The sequence below is a fragment of the Bufo bufo genome, chromosome 2 (genome assembly GCF_905171765.1).
Source record: "Bufo bufo chromosome 2, aBufBuf1.1, whole genome shotgun sequence".
Taxonomy (NCBI): Eukaryota; Metazoa; Chordata; class Amphibia; order Anura; family Bufonidae; genus Bufo; species Bufo bufo.
The window spans coordinates 766,131,961-766,155,439 of NC_053390.1; the positions used below are offsets into that span (position 1 = coordinate 766,131,961).

The window sequence follows — 23,479 nt, forward strand, 5'->3', positions numbered from 1 at the left end:
TGCTCTTGTTGCACTCAAGTTATACACCTTTTGGTAGCCAGACCCTCCCTCTGTTACTTTGGTTGTCACGGCCAGGCAGTGGCAAAGCAGCCAGAGAGGGGCTGGCCATAGAAAGGAGCAGAGCAGTGGTAGTATAGTGCAGTTAAAAATGAAGCTTTAAACCTGTTTTAAATAAAAATGCATTTCTTCCCTTTCCTCTGTTGTATGTGTGTGTGTGTGTGTGTGTGTGTGTGTATATATATATATATATATATATATATATACACTGCTCAAAAAAATAAAGGGAACACAAAAATAACACATCCTAGATCTGAGTTAATTAAATATTCTTCTGAAATACTTTGTTCTTTACATAGTTGAATGTGCTGACAACAAAATCACACAAAAATAAAAAAATGGAAATCAAATTTTTCAACCCATGGAGGTCTGGATTTGGAGTCACACTCAAAATTAAAGTGGAAAAACACACTACAGGCTGATCCAACTTTGATGTAATGTCCTTAAAACAAGTCAAAATGAGGCTCAGTAGTGTGTGTGGCCTCCACGTGCCTGTATGACCTCCCTACAACGCCTGTGCATGCTCCTGATGAGGTGGCGGACGGTCTCCTGAGGGATCTCCTCCCAGACCTGGAGTAAAGCATCTGCCAACTCCTGGACAGTCTGTGGTGCAACGTGAAGTTGGTGGATAGAGCGAGACATGATGTCCCAGATGTGCTCAATTGGATTCAGGTCTGGGGAACGGGCGGGCCAGTCCATAGCATCAATGCCTTCGTCTTGCAGGAACTGCTGACATACTCCAGCCACATGAGGTCTAGCATTGTCTTGCATTAGGACGAACCCAGGGCCAACCGCACCAGCATATGGTCTCACAAGGGGTCTGAGGATATAATCTCGGTACCTAATGGCAGTCAGGCTACCTCTGGCGAGCACATGGAGGGCTGTGCGGCCCTCCAAAGAAATGTCACCCCACACCATTACTGACCCAATGCCAAACCGGTCATGCTGGAGGATGTTGCAGGCAGCAGAACGTTCTCCACCGCGTCTCCAGACTCTGTCACGTCTGTCACATGTGCTCAGTGTGAACCTGCTTTTATCTGTGAAGAGCACAGGGTGCTAGTGGCGAATTTGCCAATCTTGGTGTTCTCTGGCAAATGCCAAACGTCCTGCACGGTGTGGGGCTGTAAGCACAACCCCCACCTGTGGACGTCGGGCTCTCATATCACCCTCATGGAGTCTGTTTCTGACCATTTGAGCAGACACATGCACATTTGTGGCCTGCTGGAGGTCATTTTGCAGGGCTCTGTCAGTGCTCCTCCTGTTCCTCCTTGCACAAAGGCGGAGGTAGCAGTCCTGCTGCTGGGTTGTTGCCCTCCTACGGCCTCCTCCACGTCTCCTGATGTACTGGCCTGTCTCCTGGTAGCGCCTCCATGCTGTGGACACTAAGCTGACAGACACAGCAAACCTTCTTGCCACAGCTCGCATTGATGTGCCATCCTGGATAAGCTGCACTACCTGAGCCACTTGTGTGGGTTGTAGACTCCGTCTCATGCTACCACTAGAGTGAAAGCACCGCCAGCATTCAAAAGTGACCAAAACATCAGCCAGGAAGCATAGGAAGTGGTCTGTGGTCACCACCTGCAGAACCACTCCTTTATTGGGGGTGTCTTGCTAATTGCCTATAATTTCCACCTGTTGTCTATCCCATTTGCACAACAGCATGTGAAATTGGTTGTCACTCAGTGTTGCTTCCTAAGTGGACAGTTTGATTTCACAGAAGTGTGATTGACTTGGAATACATTGTGTTGTTTAAGTGTTCCCTTTATTTTTTTGAGCAGTGTATATATATATATATATATATATATATACAGGGTGGGCCATTTATATGGATACACCTTAATAAAATGGGAATGGTTGGTGATATTAACTTCCTGTTTGTGGCACATTAGTATATGTGAGGGGGGAAACTTTTCAAGATGGGTGGTGACCATGGCGGCCATTTTGAAGTCGGCCATTTTGAATCCAACTTTTGTTTTTTCAATAGGAAGAGGGTCATGTGACACCACATCAAACTTATTGGGAATTTCACACGAAAAACAATGGTGTGCTTGGTTTTAACGTAACTTTATTCTTTCATGAGTTATTTACAAGTTTCTCTTTGTTTACAGCCATTGACATGTTGCCGAGGTTAACACGTGAGGAGCGGATAGAAATTGTGTTGATGTCTGGTGAACGCAGTAACCGGGTCATTGAAGCAGATTTCAATTCAAGACACCCTACGAGACCACCCATCTCCCATGCTACAGTTAGCAAACTGCTTGCTAAGTTTCGTGAAACTGGTTCAGTGTTGGATTTGCCAAAATGTGGACGCATGAAATCTGTCTCTAATGAAGAAACATCAGTGGCTGTCCTAGCTTCATTCAGCAAGAGCCCACAGCGTAGCACTCGCGCATGTCACTGGAGAGTGGCATTAGTCGAACATCCCTTCGGCGGATATTAGCTACCCACAAATGGCACCCTTACAAACTCCAGCTACTGCAGCATCTCAACAAGGATGACCCAGATCGGCGCACTGAATTTGAAGAATGGGCAAAACAAAAATTGGAACAGGACTCTCAGTTTCCGCAGAAGATTTTGTTCAGTGATGAGGCAAACTTTTATGTGAATGGTGAAGTTAACAAACAAAACCACCGCTATTGGTCTGACACTAACCCACATTGCATAGATCCCTCCAAGACTGTTGGAACAAAAAAATTGATGGTATGGTGTGGTATATGGGGTACAAAGATTGTGGGGCCATTCATCATCAATGGAAACCTCAAGGCCACTGGATATGCGAAATTGCTACATGATGATGTGCTTCCCTCTTTATGCACTGAAGCTGGCACGTTCCCTGAGTTTTTCCAGCAAGATGGTGCACCACCACATTATGGGTGTCAGGTCCGAGCATTCCTAGATGAACAGTTTCCTGGAAAGTGGATTGGTCGTCGTGGGCCAGATGAATGGCCCCCAAGGTCTCCCGATCTGACCCCCTTAGACTTTTATCTTTGGGGTCATCTGAAGGCAATTGTCTATGCTGTGAAGATACGAGATGTGCAGCACCTGAAACTACGGATACTGGAAGCCTGTGCTAGAATTTCTCCTGCGGTGTTGCTATCAGTGTGTGAAGAGTCGGAGAAGAGGGTTGCATTGACAATCCAACACAATGGGCAGCACATTGTACACATTTTATAAGTGGTCAGAAACTTGTAAATAACTCATGAAAGAATAAAGTTACGTTAAAACCAAGCACACCATTGTTTTTCTTGTGAAATTCCCAATAAGTTTGATGTGTCACATGACCCTCTTCCTATTAAAAAAACAAAAGTTGGATTCAAAATGGCCAACTTCAAAATGGCCGCCATGGTCACCACCCATCTTGAAAGTTTCCCCCCCTCACATATACTAATGTGCCACAAACAGGAAGTTAATATCACCAACCATTCCCATTTTATTAAGGTGTATCCATATAAATGGGCCACCCTGTATATATATATATATATATATATAATATACTAGAGAAAACTGATGTTTTTCTAACTTTAATAAATATAAATATTCATAAAGATATATACCGGTAGTACATAAGATAAAGAAGGATGAAGAAGGACAGTAAATAAAAGCTATAATAAATTTGGACTTGTTCTGTTGTTAGACTGAAGGCTGATATGTTATAGAAATGTATACTACCTTTGGTAGTTTTATTTTCTTGTTGTTGTTCTGGTATTCCTCCTCATTGTCAATTGTCAAAAGGAACAACAAATTGAGCAAAAAACTCTTCCCTTTTCCTGAGAATAAAACACAATATAAAGTAGGAAAAAAATTAAACTTTATTCGAATGAAGTCTGAAGCTTCTCTCTGACGCATATTAAAATATGACAAGATGTCAAATGATACACATTTGTATTGTGCTTTTTTTTGGCACAGGGACTCAGAGTGAAGGGATAGTTGTATGGTTGGGGGGACTCTATAGAGTTATTCTTCAACCACACGGCTCTAGGATAACCCGTGTAAAGCTGTTCATAGAATTGAGGCATACCAGTACTTCCATTAGTTTCATCTCTCTAGGCCAGGTTGCCTTGACCAGGTGGCAATGCTGGAAGCAATGGTTAGAGCTTGCCTTGACTGCACCCTGGCCATGGGTGAATACCTGGTGGATCAAAAAACTGGAACAGTGGCCCAATGACCCAAACTCACCAGTTTGCCATGCTGCTGATTACCATAAAAATATTAAAACTTAGGGGGACCATGGTCTGAGTTTTTACAAGAAAAACTTGTCATACATGCATGTGAGCCAGCAAGTTTACCCCCTACTCACAGATTGCCTGTTTTGGTGATACATATAGTTGCAAGAAAAAGTATGTGAACCCTTTGGAATTATATGGATTTCTGCACAAATTGGTCATAAAATGTGATCTGATCTGATACTTTTTCCACCTGCACTGTGAATGTTTACATGGTGTGTTCAATAAAAACATGGTGTAACGGATCCGCTTCCGTTAATGGACGCTTCCTAGCTTGCACCGAGGACCACAAGCACCACACTGGACACCACAAGCACCGCAGACTCCACAACCGCCGTAGCTTAACTGGAGCCGCGCCGTCTTCCTTCCACCCTGAATGAACCTCCAGCATTCAGGACCGTGTGGGAAAGATCTCTCCTCCAGGGAATATGCAGAGCATAGCAATCCCCAGCGTGATGCAGCAATTCCCTCCAATAACGAGACGAGGCTGCGTTTTGAAGGGAATTGCTGTGTCACGCTGGGGATTGCTATGCTCTGCATATTCCCTGGAGGAGAGATCTTTCCCACACGGTCCTGAATGCTGGAGGTTCATTCAGGGTGGAAGGAAGACGGCGCGGCTCCAGTTAAGCTACGGCGGTTGTGGAGTCTGCGGTGCTTGTGGTGTCCAGTGCGGTGCTTGTGGTCCTCGGTGCAAGCTAGGAAGCGTCCATTAACGGAAGCGGATCCGTTACATTGGTGGCAAGCAGTGGGATGGCTTCCCTAGTGCGAGGAGCAGCATCCTGGGAACACCAAGCAAAACTGGACTAATGGTATAGTCACGTACGGTTTGACGCTATGCTGAAGAGGCGGTTAGCTATCTACGGGCCCCACCTAACAGAGGAAATTGTACCGGAAGTGAGGAGAGAACTGGCGGAGTATCTGCAGCAGAAAGCAGAATATCGGGCAGAGATAGCGAAGTATTCCGTCCCTGCGCCCCAGCAAAAACGTGAGTTACAGGGGGCCGAAGGTGTCGTCCTTCCCCCCCAGCGGCAGTGTGTACCCCAGGGGGCCGAAGGTGTCGTCCTTCCCCCTCAGCGGCAGTGTGTACCCCAGGGGGCCGAAGGTGTCATCCTTCCCCCCCAGCGGCAGTGTGAACCCCAGGGGGCCGAAGGTGTCGTCCTTCCCCCCCAGCGGCAGTGTGTACCCCAGGGGGCCGAAGGTGTCGTCCTTCCCCCCCAGCGGCAGTGTGTACCCCAGGGGGCCGAAGGTGTCGTCCTTCCCCCCCAGCGGCAGTGTGTACCCCAGGGGGCCGAAGGTGACGTCCTTCCCCCCCAGCGGCAGTGTGTACCCCAGGGGGCCGAAGGTGTCATCCTTCCCCCCCAGCGGCAGTGTGAACCCCAGGGGGCTGAAGGTGTCATCCTTCCGCCCCAGCGGCAGTGTGTACCCCAAGGGGCCGAAGGTGTCGTCCTTCCCCCCCAGCGGCAGTGTGTACCCCAGGGGGCCGAAGGTGTCGTCCTTCCCCCCCAGCGGCAGTGTGTACCCCAGGGGGCCGAAGGTGTCATCCTTCCCCCCCAGCGGCAGTGTGTACCCCAGGGGGCCGAAGGTGACTTCCTTCCCCCCCAGTGGCAGTGTGAACCCCAGGGAGCTGAAGGTGTCCTCCTTCCCCCCCAGCGGCAGTGTGTACCCCAGGGAGCTGAAGGTGTCGTCCTTCCTCCCCAGCGGCAGTGTGTACCCCAGGGGGCCGAAGGTGTCCTCCTTCCCCCCCAGCGGCAGTGTGTACCCCAGGGAGCTGAGGGTGGCGTCCTTCCTCCCCAGCGGCAGCCTGTGTTTCAGGGAGAGTAGCGAAGCACCCTCTCTCCCCAGCGGCAGCTTACCCTAACAAGGGGAGACACCAATCGCCCAGAAGGCGCAGATGGGACCGTGGTCTCTGCGCCGGACCTACCGGGATGCTGGACAGCCTGTCCAGATCCCCCACTACCCTCACCAGGACAACAGGAGGAGGGGGTGAGTACAAATTCCCCTCCCCAGTTAACTCCTAACGTGGCCGTCTTCCTTCCACCCTGAATGAACCTCCAGCATTCAGGACCGTGTGGGAAAGATCTCTCCTCCAGGGAATATGCAGAGCATAGCAATCCCCAGCGTGATGCAGCAATTCCCTCCAATAACGAGACGAGGCTGCGTTTTGAAGGGTATTGCTGTGTCACGCTGGGGATTGCTATGCTCTGCATATTCCCTGGAGGAGAGATCTTTCCCACACGGTCCTGAATGCTGGAGGTTTATTCAGGGTGGAAGGAAGACGGCGCGGCTCCAGTTAAGCTACGGCGGTTGTGGAGTCTGCGGTGCTTGTGGTGTCCAGTGCGGTGCTTGTGGTCCTCGGTGCAAGCTAGGAAGCGTCCATTAACGGAAGCGGATCCGTTACATTGGTGGCAAGCAGTGGGATGGCTTCCCTAGTGCGAGGAGCAGCATCCTGGGAACACCAAGCAAAACTGGACTAATGGTATAGTCACGTACGGTTTGACGCTATGCTGAAGAGGCGGTTAGCTATCTACGGGCCCCACCTAACAGAGGAAATTGTACCGGAAGTGAGGAGAGAACTGGCGGAGTATCTGCAGCAGAAAGCAGAATATCGGGCAGAGATAGCGAAGTATTCCGTCCCTGCGCCCCAGCAAAAACGTGAGTTACAGGGGGCCGAAGGTGTCGTCCTTCCCCCCCAGCGGCAGTGTGTACCCCAGGGGGCCGAAGGTGTCGTCCTTCCCCCCCAGCGGCAGTGTGTACCCCAGGGGGCCGAAGGTGTCGTCCTTCCCCCCCAGCAGCAGTGTGAACCCCTGGGGGCCGAAGGTGTCGTCCTTCCCCCCCAGCGGCAGTGTGTACCCCAAGGGGCGGAAGGTGTCGTCCTTCCCCCCCAGCGGCAGTGTGTACCCCAGGGGGCCGAAGGTGTCGTCCTTCCCCCCAGCGGAAGTGTGTACCCCAGGGGGCCGAAGGTGTCATCCTTCCCCCCCAGCGGCAGTGTGAACCCCAGGGGGCTGAAGGTGTCATCCTTCCGCCCCAGCGGCAGTGTGTACCCCAAGGGGCCGAAGGTGTCGTCCTTCCCCCCCAGCGGCAGTGTGTACCCCAGGGGGCCGAAGGTGTCGTCCTTCCCCCCCAGCGGCAGTGTGTACCCCAGGGGGCCGAAGGTGTCATCCTTCCCCCCCAGCAGCAGTGTGTACCCCAGGGGGCCGAAGGTGACTTCCTTCCCCCCCAGTGGCAGTGTGAACCCCAGGGAGCTGAAGGTGTCCTCCTTCCCCCCCAGCGGCAGTGTGTACCCCAGGGAGCTGAAGGTGTCGTCCTTCCTCCCCAGCGGCAGTGTGTACCCCAGGGGGCCGAAGGTGTCCTCCTTCCCCCCCAGCGGCAGTGTGTACCCCAGGGAGCTGAGGGTGGCGTCCTTCCTCCCCAGCGGCAGCCTGTGTTTCAGGGAGAGTAGCGAAGCACCCTCTCTCCCCAGCGGCAGCTTACCCTAACAAGGGGAGACACCAATCGCCCAGAAGGCGCAGATGGGACCGTGGTCTCTGCGCCGGACCTACCGGGATGCTGGACAGCCTGTCCAGATCCCCCACTACCCTCACCAGGACAACAGGAGGAGGGGGTGAGTACAAATTCCCCTCCCCAGTTAACTCCTAACGTGGCCTCAGAGTTAACAGAGGCGATGTTAACCCCTGTTGACTCCTATGTTCCTCTGGCTACTGAGCCGGACTATGGTCTCAGCACCCCAGCAGAAGAGCTGACAGCTGGGCAGAGTGCAGTCGGCCTCTGCCCTCCCTCAAGTCCCCACAGCATGTTGCCCCATCACCACAGCAAAATACCCAGGTGCAGTAACTGTTTCTTGTGGGTGGGTCACCCTTGTACCTGTTTGTTGTGGGTGGGCTACTCGGGCATCTGGTTACTGTGGGTTGGTGGATCGACTAACGGAGGCACTGACCGACAGAAGGTCAGGTGCCTGGTTAGTCTTCCCCCCAAAGGGGAGATGTGTGACAAACTGCCATTTGCCACTGGGCATTGTAGAGGACTTATGGCTAGCCTCCTGCCCTACGACTATGGCCCCGGGACATGTTGCCCTTCAGGAACAGTGACAGAACTGTGCCGCATGTCTGGACTGTTGGTGGGACCGAACGCGGTCAGCGGTGTATGCTGGGGATTCTGTGAAGCTGGAATCGGATGCGCGGATACACGAACGCCGCTGACCCTTACCTTCTGCCATACTGAACTTTCAGCTCCAGAGACTAAGTCCCGTTCGAAGATGGGACTTAGTCATTTTTCTGCATGGAATTGACCGACCGCACAGCCCAAATCTATGGAACTGTTTTGGGCAGGAAGTTGTGCTTGCGGTCGGTCATAAAGGACTTCCACTAAACTTTTGATCCGCTGGAGGGATTTGTGTGATTTTTGGAAGTGTTTATGTTTGATGTAAGCTGAGTTTAAATATGTAATTTTTATGGAGATGGAATGTATGGTTTTAAAAGTTACAGTGTATGTTTAAAAACTGTATTTTTACTGTCTGTGATAGTTATGTTAATCCATAATTATATCCCAGACAGAAGGGAGGATTTTGGGTATTCGGGTGGGGATTCCTCTCCTATTGTTCCCGCATGTGTATTGGTGATCTCCCTTTGTCCTAGGAGATAATTGAATTGCACTTCGGGTGTCTCCAGGCAGAGAGGAGGAGACCATGATGCATTGTGGGGACCTGCATAAATACGGGCGGGTAGCCCTCAATAAAGAGGTCAGTTCAGTTCCTGTTTTAACCTTTCAAAACGCAGCCTCGTCTCGTTATTGGAGGGAATTGCTGTGTCACGCTGGGGATTGCTATGCTCTGCATATTCCCTGGAGGAGAGATCTTTCCCACACGGTCCTGAATGCTGGAGGTTCATTCAGGGTGGAAGGAAGATGGCGCGGCTCCAGTTAAGCTACGGTGCTTGTGGTGTCCAGTGCGGTGCTTGTGGTCCTCGGTGCAAGCTAGGAAGCGTCCATTAACGGAAGCGGATCCGTTACACATGGTAACATTTAAAGGGAGTCTGTCATCAAAGTTTCACCTTTTTAACCCTTCCCGTAGCTTTATAGCAGCCTTACAGTTAATAAAAACGTTACCTTTATGAGCAATCCTGGACTTATAAAACCGGCAAAAAACATCTTAGTAGCATATGAAAATGAGGGCTCGCAAGTGCCCAGGGGCGGCGTTACCCTCGTAGGTGCCCAGCTAGCTCAGCCTTATTGTCGCTTCCCCCCGCCCATTCTTTCCCTCTGACCGCCCATCTACTTACTTCTTGTTTCGCCGAGATACCGCCCTGCGCACTCAGTCTGTCGGCCGGCGCATGCGCACTGCGATGCCTATTCCTTGTACGGCATCATAGTAATTAATGCGCATGCGCCGGCTAATGTCGCGAGGCCGGCACATGCGCATTAATTACTGTGATGGCGTACAAGGAATGGCATCGCAGTGCGCATGCGCCGGCCGATGGACTCAGTGCGTAGGCGCGGGATCTCGGCGAAGCAAGAAGTAAGTAGATGGGCGGTCAGAGGGAAAGAATGGGCGGGCGGAAGGGACAATAAGGCTGAGCTAGCTGGGCACCTACGAGGGTAACGCCGCCCCTGGGCACTTGCAAGCCCTCATTTGCATATGCTACTAAGTTGTTTTTTGCCGGTTTTATAAGTCCAGGATTGCTCATGAAGGTAACGTTTTTATTAACTGTAAGGCTGCTAGAAAGCTATGGGAAGGGTTAAAAAGGTGAATCTTTGATGACAGACTCCCTTTAATTATTTGTGTGTTATTAGTTTAAGCCGACTGTGATTGTCTATTGTTGTGACTTAGATAAAATTCAGATCACATTTTATGACCAATTTGTGCATAAATCCATATCATTCCAAAGGGTTCACATACTTTTTCTTGCAACTGTATATAGCATTAAAAGGTTTGGTAATAAGTAGTATTAGATATCCCTATAATACGGTCTGCTGGAATCCTCAGTATCTGCTACATGCATTGGTTTGTGACTGAAACAGATAACTTGCAAATGGCATACCGTTTTGAGAGAGTATACCAATCCTTGTGTATTTTTCTTTAAATTCATCCAACATTTTTTTAATGCTATCCATAATAAAGGATACTTCATCCTTTTTATCCAAATCTGAATGGATTTTCGAAAGTGTCTTGTAACATATTTCCAGTTTGTGCATTTCAAAGTCAGGTTCTGAAAAAGAAAGCAAGCATGTTTTTGGAACTAGGTATATATTTTTACTTTAGTAATTTACATTAATAATATTTTAGAAAGAGGTTTGTTCATTCTAAGACGTTCAATGGTTTCAGTTTAAAGCATTGGCGATCTACGCATTGAAGTCGCTGCAGCAGATAACGTACTTCATGCTACAGCAATGTAAATAAAGTCAGTTTGTTTTTTGTGATGTGCGCTTCTGCGTGCTCTCTCACAGACAGCTCCCCGATGCAGATGGCATCCTTGGGACCTCCCCGGTGATAACGGAACCAAAACCAGGAGCATCTCCCCCCTGCATCTCTGCTGCCAGCCAATCATCCTCAGGGATAACTGTACAAATAGATTTAAGGGCCCTTGTTCAGGCAGATTATCGCTAGCAAGTGTTTGTACGGATGCAATAATCTGCCAGTGTAAAGGTGACGCCAATTACCCGGTGAAGAATCAAAAACCTCAATCATCTGGTAAAACCTTGTTTCTGCAGTCACCAAAATCATTGTGTCAGCAGTAGATCATGCAGTCTAATTCTGTATGGGGATGAGCAATGGTATTAGAGATCACTCCTCCCCATACTGGGGAGCCGATTGCTTCATTTAAATGGAGCAGTCTCCTTTACTGACAAGCAAGCAATTGTCAGGAAGGAACGCTTCCTTCCCGACAGTCTCTTGCTACATTGGGCCATGTAAAGGGGCCCTTAGTTTGCAAGTGCGTAATTATCTTGATTAAACAGATCATTATGGTCACAGATAAGCTTGTTTCCCAAACAAACTCCTGAAGGCTGCTAAACTCTTAAAGGCTATGTACACCTTTGGGGGCAGTTTTTTTATGATCACATTATACTCATTATGAGCTTAAAACCATTTTTTAATTGGTCTTTATTAAAAATGTTAAACCCTTATCTCTGTGCAGCTTTTAGTTTCTCTAGTAGCAGGATCTGAATTTTCACTCTGTTCCCTTAGACATCTCAGCTGATGGCTCCTTATCTCTGATCTCTGACCTCATAAACACTTACAGATGTAGCAGGGTTAACACACAAACTCTTAACTCAAATTTATTAACTCATCTCGTTATCTTGAAACAAAAGCCATTGAAAAGCAATTTAAAGCGTTTGCTTAACGCAATTAGTTAGGTAACACTTCTCATAAAGCATGTGTGTTAACTCTACTACATCTGTATTATAGCTGGATTCTTATTTTACTGATAAGAATGTGGCTTAAGGGTACTTTCACACTAGTGTTAAAGTTTTCCGGTATTGGGCTCAATACCGGGAAAAAAACGGATCAGTTTTATCCTAATGCATTCTGAATGGATAGCAATCCGTTCAGTATGCATCAGGATGTCTTCTGTTCCGTCCCTTTTACGGTATTTAGCCAGAGAAAATACTGCAGCATGCTGCGGTATTTTCTCCGGCCACAATTCCAGAGCACTTGCCGGAATGCCGGATTTTGCATTAATTTCCATTGAAAATTACCGCATTGATGGATCCGGTCTTCTGGTCTACGCATGCAAAGACCTTTAAAAATATGAAAAAAATAAATACCAAATACGTTTTTCCGGATGACACCGGAGAGACGGATCCTGTATTTCAATGCATTTGTCAGACAATCCGGATCCGTAAACAAATGCAATCCATTTGCAACGGAACTGCCTGCCGGAATCCAACAACGCAAGTGTGAAAGGGGCCTAAATAAGTGTTTATGACCTCTTAGTAATTTAGAGATAAGGTTTATTACATGACCAGCACAAAGTGAAAGTAAAAAGTACTAGTCACACAGCTAGACAAAAAATTAACCCTTTGTAACAGAACAATTGAATATTTTTAATAAATACCAATAGAAAAAATATTTTTAACCCAAAATGGGTGAAATGCAATCATTAAAAAAATTGCCCACAAAGGTGTACATGCAGCAATCCTCTACACTGTATTTGGACGAGCCATCGCTCATCAGCTCATCTGCCCATAAATTTGTCAATGTAACCCCGTTATTAGCCACCTTCACTCTCCTGACATTGCTATTTTGCTTAGGATAGAGAAGAAGACTGACAGCAGCCGGTGGAAAATGACTAGTATGAAAACACATATATACATATACAGTACATACACTGTATATACACACTTCTATGGTGTAGTACTGTGAGAGATAGGTCTTATTTCTCTATAACAATATACTGTATTACTCTTTTCTGTCCCCTAGATGGCAGCAAAACAGGTTTAGAGCCTCTGAGCATTTCTTTGCTTTAGTCCACAGTGGGAGGGGGAAGGGGGAGTTAGGTTGCTATTTTCAAATGTGCCAATGAAACTCAGGGATAAAGTTGCCAAACTACGCCTATTTTGGCAAAAAGTCAATAAACTTTCATTTAGGACCATCTTTTTGTCTATATAAGTGTATGTTACTTGAATAAAGGAGGGCATATTTTCCATACCAGCCTATATTGGTCAGCCTAATTGCTTTGGTGCCACACAAAGAAGAAGGGAATCACAATAATAGCTTTTACAGTACATACAGTAGCATGTCCCCTGTTCCCTTTTGTACAGTATTACATGCACTTACACAGTGTACTGCTATATCCTCTTTTCCTTTTTGTACAGTATTATACACACTAATACAGTGCAAATCCATAGTATCCCCCTGTTTCCTCTTGAACAGTATTATACGCACTTATACAGTGTAGTACTTTGCATCCTTCATCTGTTTTCTCTGAGGCCATGCTGGTAGCTGCATCCCTTTGTAAATGCATTCCTGGTGTGGATGATCACGTACGTATTTTCATTACCTGCTATAGCCTATCTGCTCTTACAGCTTATCAATATTTCCTGATTAGTTTATTCCATTTTACTGGGGCCTATTAATAATCATTTAGGTCCCCTGCCTATTCTTTTTCTTTTTCCCTTTCATAGTACAAGGCAATATGCTTTATTTGCCATCTCCCTATACCATTTTTCTGGCATTTGGTATTAGTTTGAGGCACCTATCACACATACGTTTACCACCTGGCTCTGCCATCTTGCTGGTCTGGGCGCCATTTTTTTCAGCACTTCACAGTGTTAGTGGCATCTGCGCATACCCTGGATCTCCCACATACATCTCTTGAGATGCTCTTTTAACTTGCGGCATTTGCTGTAAAAGAATGTACCACCACATTGAGGCCAGTGCAGCATGGACACCATGGAGACATTGCACACATCGAATCTTGTTTCTCACAGCCTGAGAGTCCTTCAGGAGCCTTTTTGCAATATCAAGGTGGGCCTTCCTATGTCTTTTACAGAGGAGAGGCTTCTTTTTTGCCTCTCTGCCATAGAGCCCAGATTGGTGGAGTTCTGCAGTGGTGGTTGACCTTCTTGAAGTTTCTCCTATCGGCACACAGGATCTGTGTAGCTCAGCCAGAGCGACCATTGGGTCCTTAGTCACATCTCTTACCAAGACTTTTCTCCTCTGATTACTTAGTTTGCTTAGTTCATTGAGGTTTGTGGGCATTCATTTATGAAAAAAAGCCAAGAGCATAACTAGGAAGTTGGAACACATAAAAAAAAATATCTAGATTTTAGCCTCTATTCACATCTTCATTGGAAACTCTTCTAGGAGCCTCTGTCATACCTGTAGGTTTGTTATAAAGTGTGGTCAAAATAGAGCAGCAAGCTGTGGAATTTAGTTGCATGAGGTGCTATAAACCCAAAGGGCTCCATTATAGTCAGTATGGTCTGTAGAGGCTGTTGATATCTGCCATGTAACAGATACAGCACTTCCCACACAAATGTTAACAGAACCTTATAACCGGCATAAATTAAAATTCCTTCCAGTTATGTCGCTATACAATGACAGTTGGTATCCCAGGTGCTAATTTGCCAGGTATAGCTCTATGAGGAGGGGAACCTAAACTACCAGGAATCAGGCCTGTATGGAAATAAGGGGCCCAGTCTGTGAGTGAAAGAAAGTGGTAAGGACTAAGTGAGGGAGGAACATAATAGGAGCAAGGGAGTAGGATTGGGGGGGGGGGGGGGGGGCAGGTTGGCAGCAGGAAGGGGTACACAAAATAGCAGGGCCTCTATAGGAGTAGAATAGGCACAAAGTAGCAATGGCTCTGGAGGGGAAAGGATATGAAACATGCTTAGAGGTTAAAGTAAAATTATAGAGCTGCTAATTGTAAAGAATAATGGCCTCCCGACTAGGCTGCTTTACTGTGTTGATTAAACCCAGTTAACTGGTTTAGTGAAACGGTGGGCTGGTGGTTGGTGTTATCTTTATAAAAGGATTTATTCTAAATTTATAATTTCTGATTAAATTGGCAGTAAGAATGAAAGAAAACCGGCACTCCCAAAATTCTTTGCTGGTGATAGATTTATTGGTCACCAGCAAAGAATTTTGGAAGTGCCGGTTTTCTATCATTCTTCTGATTTTGGGATTACGTCCACATGAGCACCCCTCAACCAGTACGCTGTGCCGCCTGACTTCATTACACAGTATAAATTGGCAGAAAGGTCAGGAAGAAGATGTTATAATCACAAACCAACTGTAATTACAACCTGTATACTGAATGTGAATTATGGAGAAGCTACAAGAGAGGAATAAATATCCATGCATCCTGTGAGCATGGAGTCTGATGATTCAGATGATCCAGCTGAGAACTATGGAAGCCTAGACATGATAACTTTGAATTCTGACGTCTATGGGACACTTACCTCACTTCCTGGCTGTACCCCTGTGCCTCTCCAGGGAAATGACTTGAAGAAAGTGCAGGGAGAAGAGCTAGGTGTTCAGGGCAGTCTACCCTAGATGATGAATGGCTTGTTAGCCCTGATCTGGGGGATTCAGTCAGAATTCAGATTCGGTAGTTATTGGGGGATCCTCTAGATACCTAATCAGGCTGTGTTCAAGAGGAGGAAAACACTTGCTCACTTATGTCTCCTTCGCCTCCCCAGGGGAGAACAGATACAAGATCTGCATTGGGGATATGAGGTCCTGAAGGGTACACCTCAGTTGAAGAATGGCCCATAGGCCCTGATTTAACCTAAATGTATTCACTTGGGGGCAGTCTATGAATATTTTAAACTGTGTTCACGAGGAGGAAAATGTGAGAAAAATGGATTTTAGTTGAACACAGTTGTACTTCGAGAGGCATCCATTTTGTCTCCTTCCCCTTTTTATGTACCAATACCTTTGAATTTTTTAAGTAAACAACCTATTACTTTTCTCTAACCTATTGCGAAACTATAATTTACTGGAATAAAGCTTGAATTGCAAAATTGGAAGTACAGTACCTGCTTGAGCAAGCATGAAATTATGACACAGGAATTAGACGCATACCAATATTTCAGAACATATACATTAAGATCTTATATTTTAGCACATAGCTGTCTGAATTAACTTCTGTATTCTGTATGGCTAAAGCCATTGTTGGATGTGCTGAGAGACCACAAGTTCATATATAGGTGGCTTTACCCTTTTCGCCTAATTGTTAACACGCCAGAGAGGAAAATAGTGGTGAGAGCGCCCGCTGATCTGAAAAGACTATATGAATACCTAGATATTCCCGACCTACACATAGCTGACTGGAACCAAGTCCAAGAGTTAACAATGCTCCCAGTCCTTCCTGTGATAGCACCTTGGACGCCAGCGGGAATCGGGAGACATTAAAGGCAAAAAAGAAAATCGGGAAAGCTTATACCACAGAAGATCGTCCTTTAACCTGAATAAGACTTTATGTGTCCTGTTAGGGACTTGCCAATGTAATAGAAGCTGCCCGCTCCGTCTGCAAGATCCTCTAGGTGGCAGTCTATGCCCATCAAAATCACGCACATTTATGTGGCTCAGTTTCAGCTTCTATCTGGAGCTTTGTTCTGTTCTGGTTTACTTAATGTTACACTTTTTGTGTTTGCTCAAATAACACCTAAAGACCAATTGCCTGAGAATATCAGCCTTAGGGCTTGTTCACACTACCGTATGGCTTTTTCAGTGTTTTTCGGTCCGTTTTTAACGGATCCCTTTTCTGTTTTTTGTTTCAGTAGTGTTTCCGGTTCCATTCCGTTTTGCCGTTCCGTTTCTCCATTTGGTTTCCGTTTTTTGCGGATCGCAAATGGAAATGGAAGCATGGCATATATAGTATACAGTAATCACATAGAAAAATTGGGCTGGGAATTTTTTTTTTAATAGATGGTTCCGCAAAAACAGAACGGATATGGAAGACATACGGATGCATTCTGTTTATTTTTGCGGACCCATTGATTTGAATAGAGCCATGGAACGTGATTTGCGGGCAATAGTATAACATGTTCTATCTTTCAACGGAACGAAAAAATGGAATGACGGAAACTGAATGCATACGGAGTACATTCCGTATTTTTTTTTTTGCGAAACCATTGAAATGAATAATTCCGTATACGGACCGTATACAGAATGCAAAAAACGGCCCGTATACGGAACGCAAAAAATGTTTGTGTGAACGAGTCAGGTGATCTGTGTTATCGCAAGAGCTCTTTGTATTCTTATCAGGTTAAATGTTCTTTAGGGCTTGTTCACACGACCGTTGGTGTCCTGTTCCTGTATTGTGGACCGCATTTGCGGATCTGCAATACACGGGCACCGTTCAGTTGTCATTCCGCATCACGGATACGGACCCATTCATTTCAGTGGGTCCGTAAATCTGGAGATGCGGAACGGAAGCACGGAATGGAACACTACGGAAGCACTACGGAGTGCTTTCTGGAGTTTCGTTCCGTGCCTTCGCACCGCAAAAAGATAGAACATGCTCTATCTTATGCGGAACGGAGGGATTGCGGACCCATTCAAGTGAATGGGTCTGCGATCCCCATGCGCCTGTCCCACGGAAGGTGCCCGTGCATTGCGGACCGCAATTTGCGGTCCACAGCACGGGCACGGGCTTTACACGTACGTGTAAACAATCCCTTAATGATTTATGTTGCAGCTGAGATAGGGGTCGGTCCCAAAGAAGACATGGGTCTGGGTGGTGAAGTGCTACAATATCTTTGCTCCACTCCTCACACACAATCCCAATTACCCCTCGATGCCTTAGACAACTATAATGATGGCTATGATTAAAGTATGCTCTTATAATGTCCGAGGCATGAATGCACCAGCCAAAAGGAGCCAAATATGTCCCATGCTGAATAAGCAAAAAGAGGACATCCTGCTGCTGTTCCGAGATTGGGGCATCTTATATACAGTCATTGGTATCACAGCACCTCTCCTGACTCCGCATCTAAAGGAGTCAGTATAGCTATGCATAGACAGCTCCCCTGGGTGATGCGCTCGATGCTGGCGGACAGCGAGGGCAGATGCATATTTATTAAAGGGACCCTGGGATCCCTATTGTATACTATTGGAAATATGTATGCGCCCAACTTCTCCCAAGCACCTTGGCTGAAAGCAGCGCTAGAGGCATTTCACAGATTTGCTGAGGGAATAACTGTACTGTCAGGAGACCTGAATGTTGCACTCTTCCCCGAGGTACGTAGATACATCTAGTGGCGCATCTGCGCAGTCACACTCCACACTTAGGTTTGGTAGATGGTTGGAGATCCTTACATCCTGGTGAGAAAGATTTCACATTCTATTCCTCAGCACACACCTCATATCAGAGATTAGACTATATTTTCGTTTCTACCTCTCTTCTGCCATATTGTAAAAGTGCTTCAATTGGATCGATCGTTTTATCAGACCATGCTCCCGTTTATTTGCAGTTCTCTCTGGCTACCGTCCCCAAAAGGGAGATGATCTGGAGACTGAATGAAATTCTCCTACATAACCCTGACAATGTCAAGTACATAGAGGAAAAGATTGTAGAATACTTCACACTAAATGAGACACAGGACACCTCGCCGAGTGTGGTATGGGAGGCGCATAAGGCGGTAGGTAGTAAGTGCACACTTCATATCACTAGGAACACATTAAAAAGGAGAGAGAAGCAGAGGTTTTGACACTGCAAACACAGATCCAGGCACTGAAATTATTACACAAAAGACAGCTTGCACCCAGATGTGCTCCACCAATTGGATCTCCTTAGATCTCAACAAAAAAAATATGCTTAAAGTAAAAACAGCTAAGTTGTATCTCTCAGTTAAATTTCACTACTACACACATGGCGACAAGGCCTCCAAATTTATGCTTTCCCAACTGAAGAAGAGGAAGGTCCACTCATACATACACATCATTCAGTCATCTTAAGCTCAGACACTCCTCCAAACAGACCAGATAGCCAGACGGTTCACTGAATATTACTCCCAACTATATAATATTAGGTCAGCAGCAAATAAACGGGAAGAAGAGGTCAGAATCCACAAAATGGAGAATTGGCTTAGCTCCCTTAATCTACCTATACTCAGCACAGAACAGGCGGAGACGTTGGTTAGACCGTTCATACTCACAGAACTGAATAGGGCGTTAAAATCATCACCATTACCTAAAAGCCCAGGCCCAGGTGGCCTACCCATGAAGTACTATGACACTTTCCAAAATATATTGTTGCCTAAACTGCTGCTAGTATGTAACTCCACCTGGGAAGGGAAACCCTTGCACCCGCATATGTTGGCTGCTCAAATTACCATCATACCGAAAGAGGGTAAGGACTCAGCATCCTGCTTCAGCTATAGGCCAATTTCATTACTCAATAATGACCTGAAATTGCTAGCAAAGATCTTGTCCCTGAGGCTGCAGTCCCTTCTCCCTAGGTTAATACATGCAAAACAGGTGGGATTCATAAGTGGCCGAGAAGGCAGAAAGAACACCAGCCGGATTATTAACTTGATCCAGTATGCCCACGACACTTCTACACCCATGGTCCTTCTTGGCACAGATGCCGAGAAGGCTTTTGATAGGGTAGACTAGGCAAATATGGTGAAAGCCATGCTCAGTTTTCGGATACCTGAAGCATTTATAAAGGTTGTAATGGCAATGTATAGAGACCCAAGTGAACGGCACGCTCTCACCAACTTTCAAAATAAGTAATTGAACTAGGCAAGGATGCCAGTTGTCCCCGCTTTTGTTCGTCCTCACTATGGAGCCACTTCTCCAGGCCTTTAGGCTTGACCAAAGAATACAAGGAATAAAGATTCAAAATTAAACCCACACCCAGGCAGCTTTTACGGATGACCTTCTCCTAATTGTCACAGAGGCTTTTCCTGCAATACAGAAAAAGGCTGAACCAATTTGGGGTATTCTCTAACTTTAAAGTAAACCTGTCCAAATCACAGGCCCTTAATATCACTTTAGACAAGCTGACTCAGATAACACTAGAAAACTGTTCACCTTTCAAATAGGCATCACGGAGGAGCATCCCCCTTCCTGGGTATTAACCTTACTCCCCGACCCACTGATTTGTTTCACGAAAACAAAAAAAATCTCCCACAAAGTATTGATATCATCATCAAAGCCTGGGATGTCCCATTTACCTCATGTTTGGGCATAGATCCCTAAGTAAAACAGTCATCCTCCCAAAAATACTTTATGACCTTCAAGTGCTGCTTATACCCCTCCCTAAGAACTTCTTCGCACACCTGCCGAAAATACTTACCCTTTTTCTCTGGAATGGGTCTAGACCTAACCTCTCACACTCTCAAATAATCAAGGCAACCAAGGGTGGTGGTCTGGGAGTACCAGACTTCTTCCTATATTATAAGGCAGTCCAGAGCCAGAGTCCTAGAATGGCTGCGTAATGCGCCAGGCAGACTAGATATATCTTCAGAACAATCTGTGTCAAAGATACCTCTGCGCTCACTAGTCTTAGCCAAGCAACATCTACCAGATATCCTTAGGACAGTATCTAACCCACTGACACGTAATACAGTTAAACTATGGCACAATGAGTTGGCTGATCACCTGCTTACAAACCCTTTAACCTCCTTACTACAAGTCAGGAACGTACTATGGGACTCAAGTTCAGAGTTTAGGTCCACTCTAACTGAGACAGGTAAAAGAAATGTAACAGTAATCTGGGATATCCTGAGGGACGTCAATAGCAATGCAGATAACTACACGGAGGCCCTCCCGGTCATAGACCTTACCAGTTTTCAACAGACATACCTTCTTCAGGCTCTTAAAAAAACACAGACCCCTAGAGACACCCTTTGAGCAGATGGTCATGAGCAACAAGGAGTCTATTAAGAAAATATCTATCTCTCTCTCTCTCTCTCTCTCTCTCTCTATATATATATATATATATATATATATATATATCCCTCCTCCCCAGTGACATGTTAAAGAAGCCCCTGTTTATCACCAACTGGGAGAGAGATTTGGGACTCACATTTACTGAGGTTGAAGTGAGATCCCTATTAGCATGCTCCCCCAAAGTTTCCAGATGCGCATGCCTCCAGGAGAACTATTACAAAATACTTACCAAATGGTACTACACTCAAGAGAAACTACATAAGATACACTTCGCAGGTCTGTTGAAGATGCCTTCAAGACAAAGGTACCTTCTTGCATATTTGGTGGACATGCCCACTAATAGTTCCTATTTGGACTAGTGTCTGTGAGACAGTGGCCAATATCTGCCCCAAGACAACGCAGCAAACACCACAGATGTGTCTCCTAGGGATGTTGCCGCTGACCTCGTATACCAAACAAGAGGAGCACTTGTACCAACACTTGTTGGCAGCAGCAAGATTGTTAATAGCTGCGAATTGGAAGGAAACAGCATCCCCAGCAATATCACAATGGTTAATTAAATGTAATCAGATATACAGAATGAAGCAGCTAGCTCATTGGGATACCAACACTACACACATGTTTGAATGGGTATGGGGGGCTTAGAGGTCATATAGACATCTCGGATAATTGCCCAGAGACCCTATTAGATCTAACCACTCTTTCTTGTTTATCAGCTGTGTTAGCAGTTATTGTTAACTTGTTCATTTACATTTATTCACAACAAAATAAACATGAGACCTATAGTTTCAATAGGAAAATATTATTTATTTTAAGATCACAACATTTGTCTGTACAATATATCCTGTAACTTTGTGCCTATATGCTGATGATATGTACTATGTTGTTTTATATATATCATTAATAAAACGTTTAAAAAAAATGATGGCTAAAGGGGTGGTGACTATACCCCCAATGTACTACTTATAAAATTGGCTCTACGGGAGTTGACCAGCAGAGAATCCTTCAACCAGCAAAATGTCTTTAAATCCCACAGACAAGCGAGTTGTAGTCCCCTAGTTTGGGACTTGTGCTAAATTCCAGCGGCAAGAGCACAAAGTGGAAGAGGCACTACAGGGAGCTCCCAAAACATGGTAGAAGGGAGGGGAGCAACAACAGAGGGGAGACACATGATTACAGATCTCGGTGTAGTGGAGATAAACCATTGCAGTGCTAGGTCTATGTAGGGTGGTAGGTGGGATACTGGAATAGCTAGTTGACAGGGTCAGTGTTAAGGAAGAGGTGGCAGGTAATGGGAGAAGACAACACATTAAGACAAGTTTTCTAGCATGTGTTATATGGGGAAATGGGGAGGTTCTCATTTAATAGAGGTTGAAAAATAATTCACATTAACCGCCTCACGTCCGCCCATAGACTATAAACGTCCTATGGGTGGACGTCTATTTCTGACAGCACGTTTTAGAACGTCCTGTCAGAAATAGCAGCTGCACGCTAATCGTGCAGCTGCTGATCGGGTTGCCCGCTGTCAGTGACAGCAGGGCAACCCTAAGACAAGGCAGGGACAGTGCCCAGGTGTCCCTGCCTTCACGATCGCTGCAGACACAGCGCTCACCGAGCGCTGTGTCTGCAGAGAAGGAAGCGCTGTGCGCTTCCTGTTCCGGCCCGGCGGTCATGTGACCGCCGTGACCGGAGAGTGAAGGGGCTGTGTGAGGTCTCTCAGAGACCTCGATCAGCCCTGCTCTGAGGCTGTACAGCGCAGGATTGCTGCTGTACAGCCTCTATAGGGGAGCATTTCTTCTGTAACTGGGGCTACTATGTCAGCCCCAGTTACAGGAGAAATCAACAGTGAAAAAAAAAAGAAAAAGTGAAGCAAATGTCCCCCAGAGGTCTTGTATGACCTTATGGGGGACGAAAAGTGTAAAAAAAAATAAAAAAAATAAAGGGTTGAAAAAATAAAATAAAATAAAGTTTGACATGTAAAAAAAAAAAAGTTCCCAAGTAAGGAATAAAAAAAAATAATTAAAAATAGAAAAAATAAAATAAAATAGACATATTAGGTATCGCCGCGTCCGTAAAAACCAGCTCTATAAAAGTATCACATGACCTAACCCCTCGGGTGAACACCATAAAAAAAAATAATAATAAACTGTCAAAACAAGCAATTTTTGTCACCTTGCATCACAAAAGGTGCAACACCAAGTGATCAAAAACGCGTATGTCCCACAAAATAGTACCAATAAAACCGTCACCTCATCCCGCAAAAAATGAGCCCCTACATAAGAAAATTTCTTAAAAAATAAAAAAAACTATAGCTCTTAGAACATGGAGACACTAAAACATCATTTTTTTGGTTTCAAAAATGCTATTATTGTGTTAAAGTGAAACAAATAAAAAAAAGTATACATATTAGGTATTGCCGCGTCCGTAAAAACCAGCTCTATAAAAATATCACATGACCTAACCCCTCGGGTGAACACCGTAAAAAAAAAAAAAAAAAACTGTGTCAAAACAAGCAATTTTTGTCACCTTGCATCACAAAAGGTGCAACACCAAGTGATCAAAAATGCGTATGTCCCACAAAATAGTACCAATAAAACCGTCACCTCATCCCGCAAAAAATGAGCCCCTATGTAAGAAAATCTCTCAAAAAATAAAAAAACTATAGCTCTCAGAACATGGACACATTAAAACATTATTTTTTTGTTTCAAAAATGCTATTATTGTGTAAAACTTTAATAAATGAGAAAAAGTATACCTATTAGGTATCGCCACGTCCGTAACAATCTGCTCTATAAAAATGTCACTTGACTGAACCCCTCAGGTGAACGCTGTAAAAATAAATAAATAGAAACTGTGCTAA

General features: G+C 45.6%; 1 protein-coding gene across 3 annotated transcripts in view; it reads right to left on the reverse strand.

Moving 5' to 3' along the window:
* The window catches only part of LOC120990315, a 459,898-nt gene that overhangs the window by 430,672 nt on the left and 5,747 nt on the right, over nt 1-23,479 (reverse strand). For all 3 annotated transcript variants that reach the window (XM_040419046.1, XM_040419047.1, XM_040419045.1), the window contains exons 2-3: nt 10,313-10,480; nt 3,727-3,824 (exon numbers count right to left, since the gene is read on the reverse strand). In XM_040419046.1, coding sequence (XP_040274980.1) covers nt 3,727-3,824; nt 10,313-10,480 — 266 coding nt within the window. The remainder of the gene's footprint in view (nt 1-3,726; nt 3,825-10,312; nt 10,481-23,479) is intronic.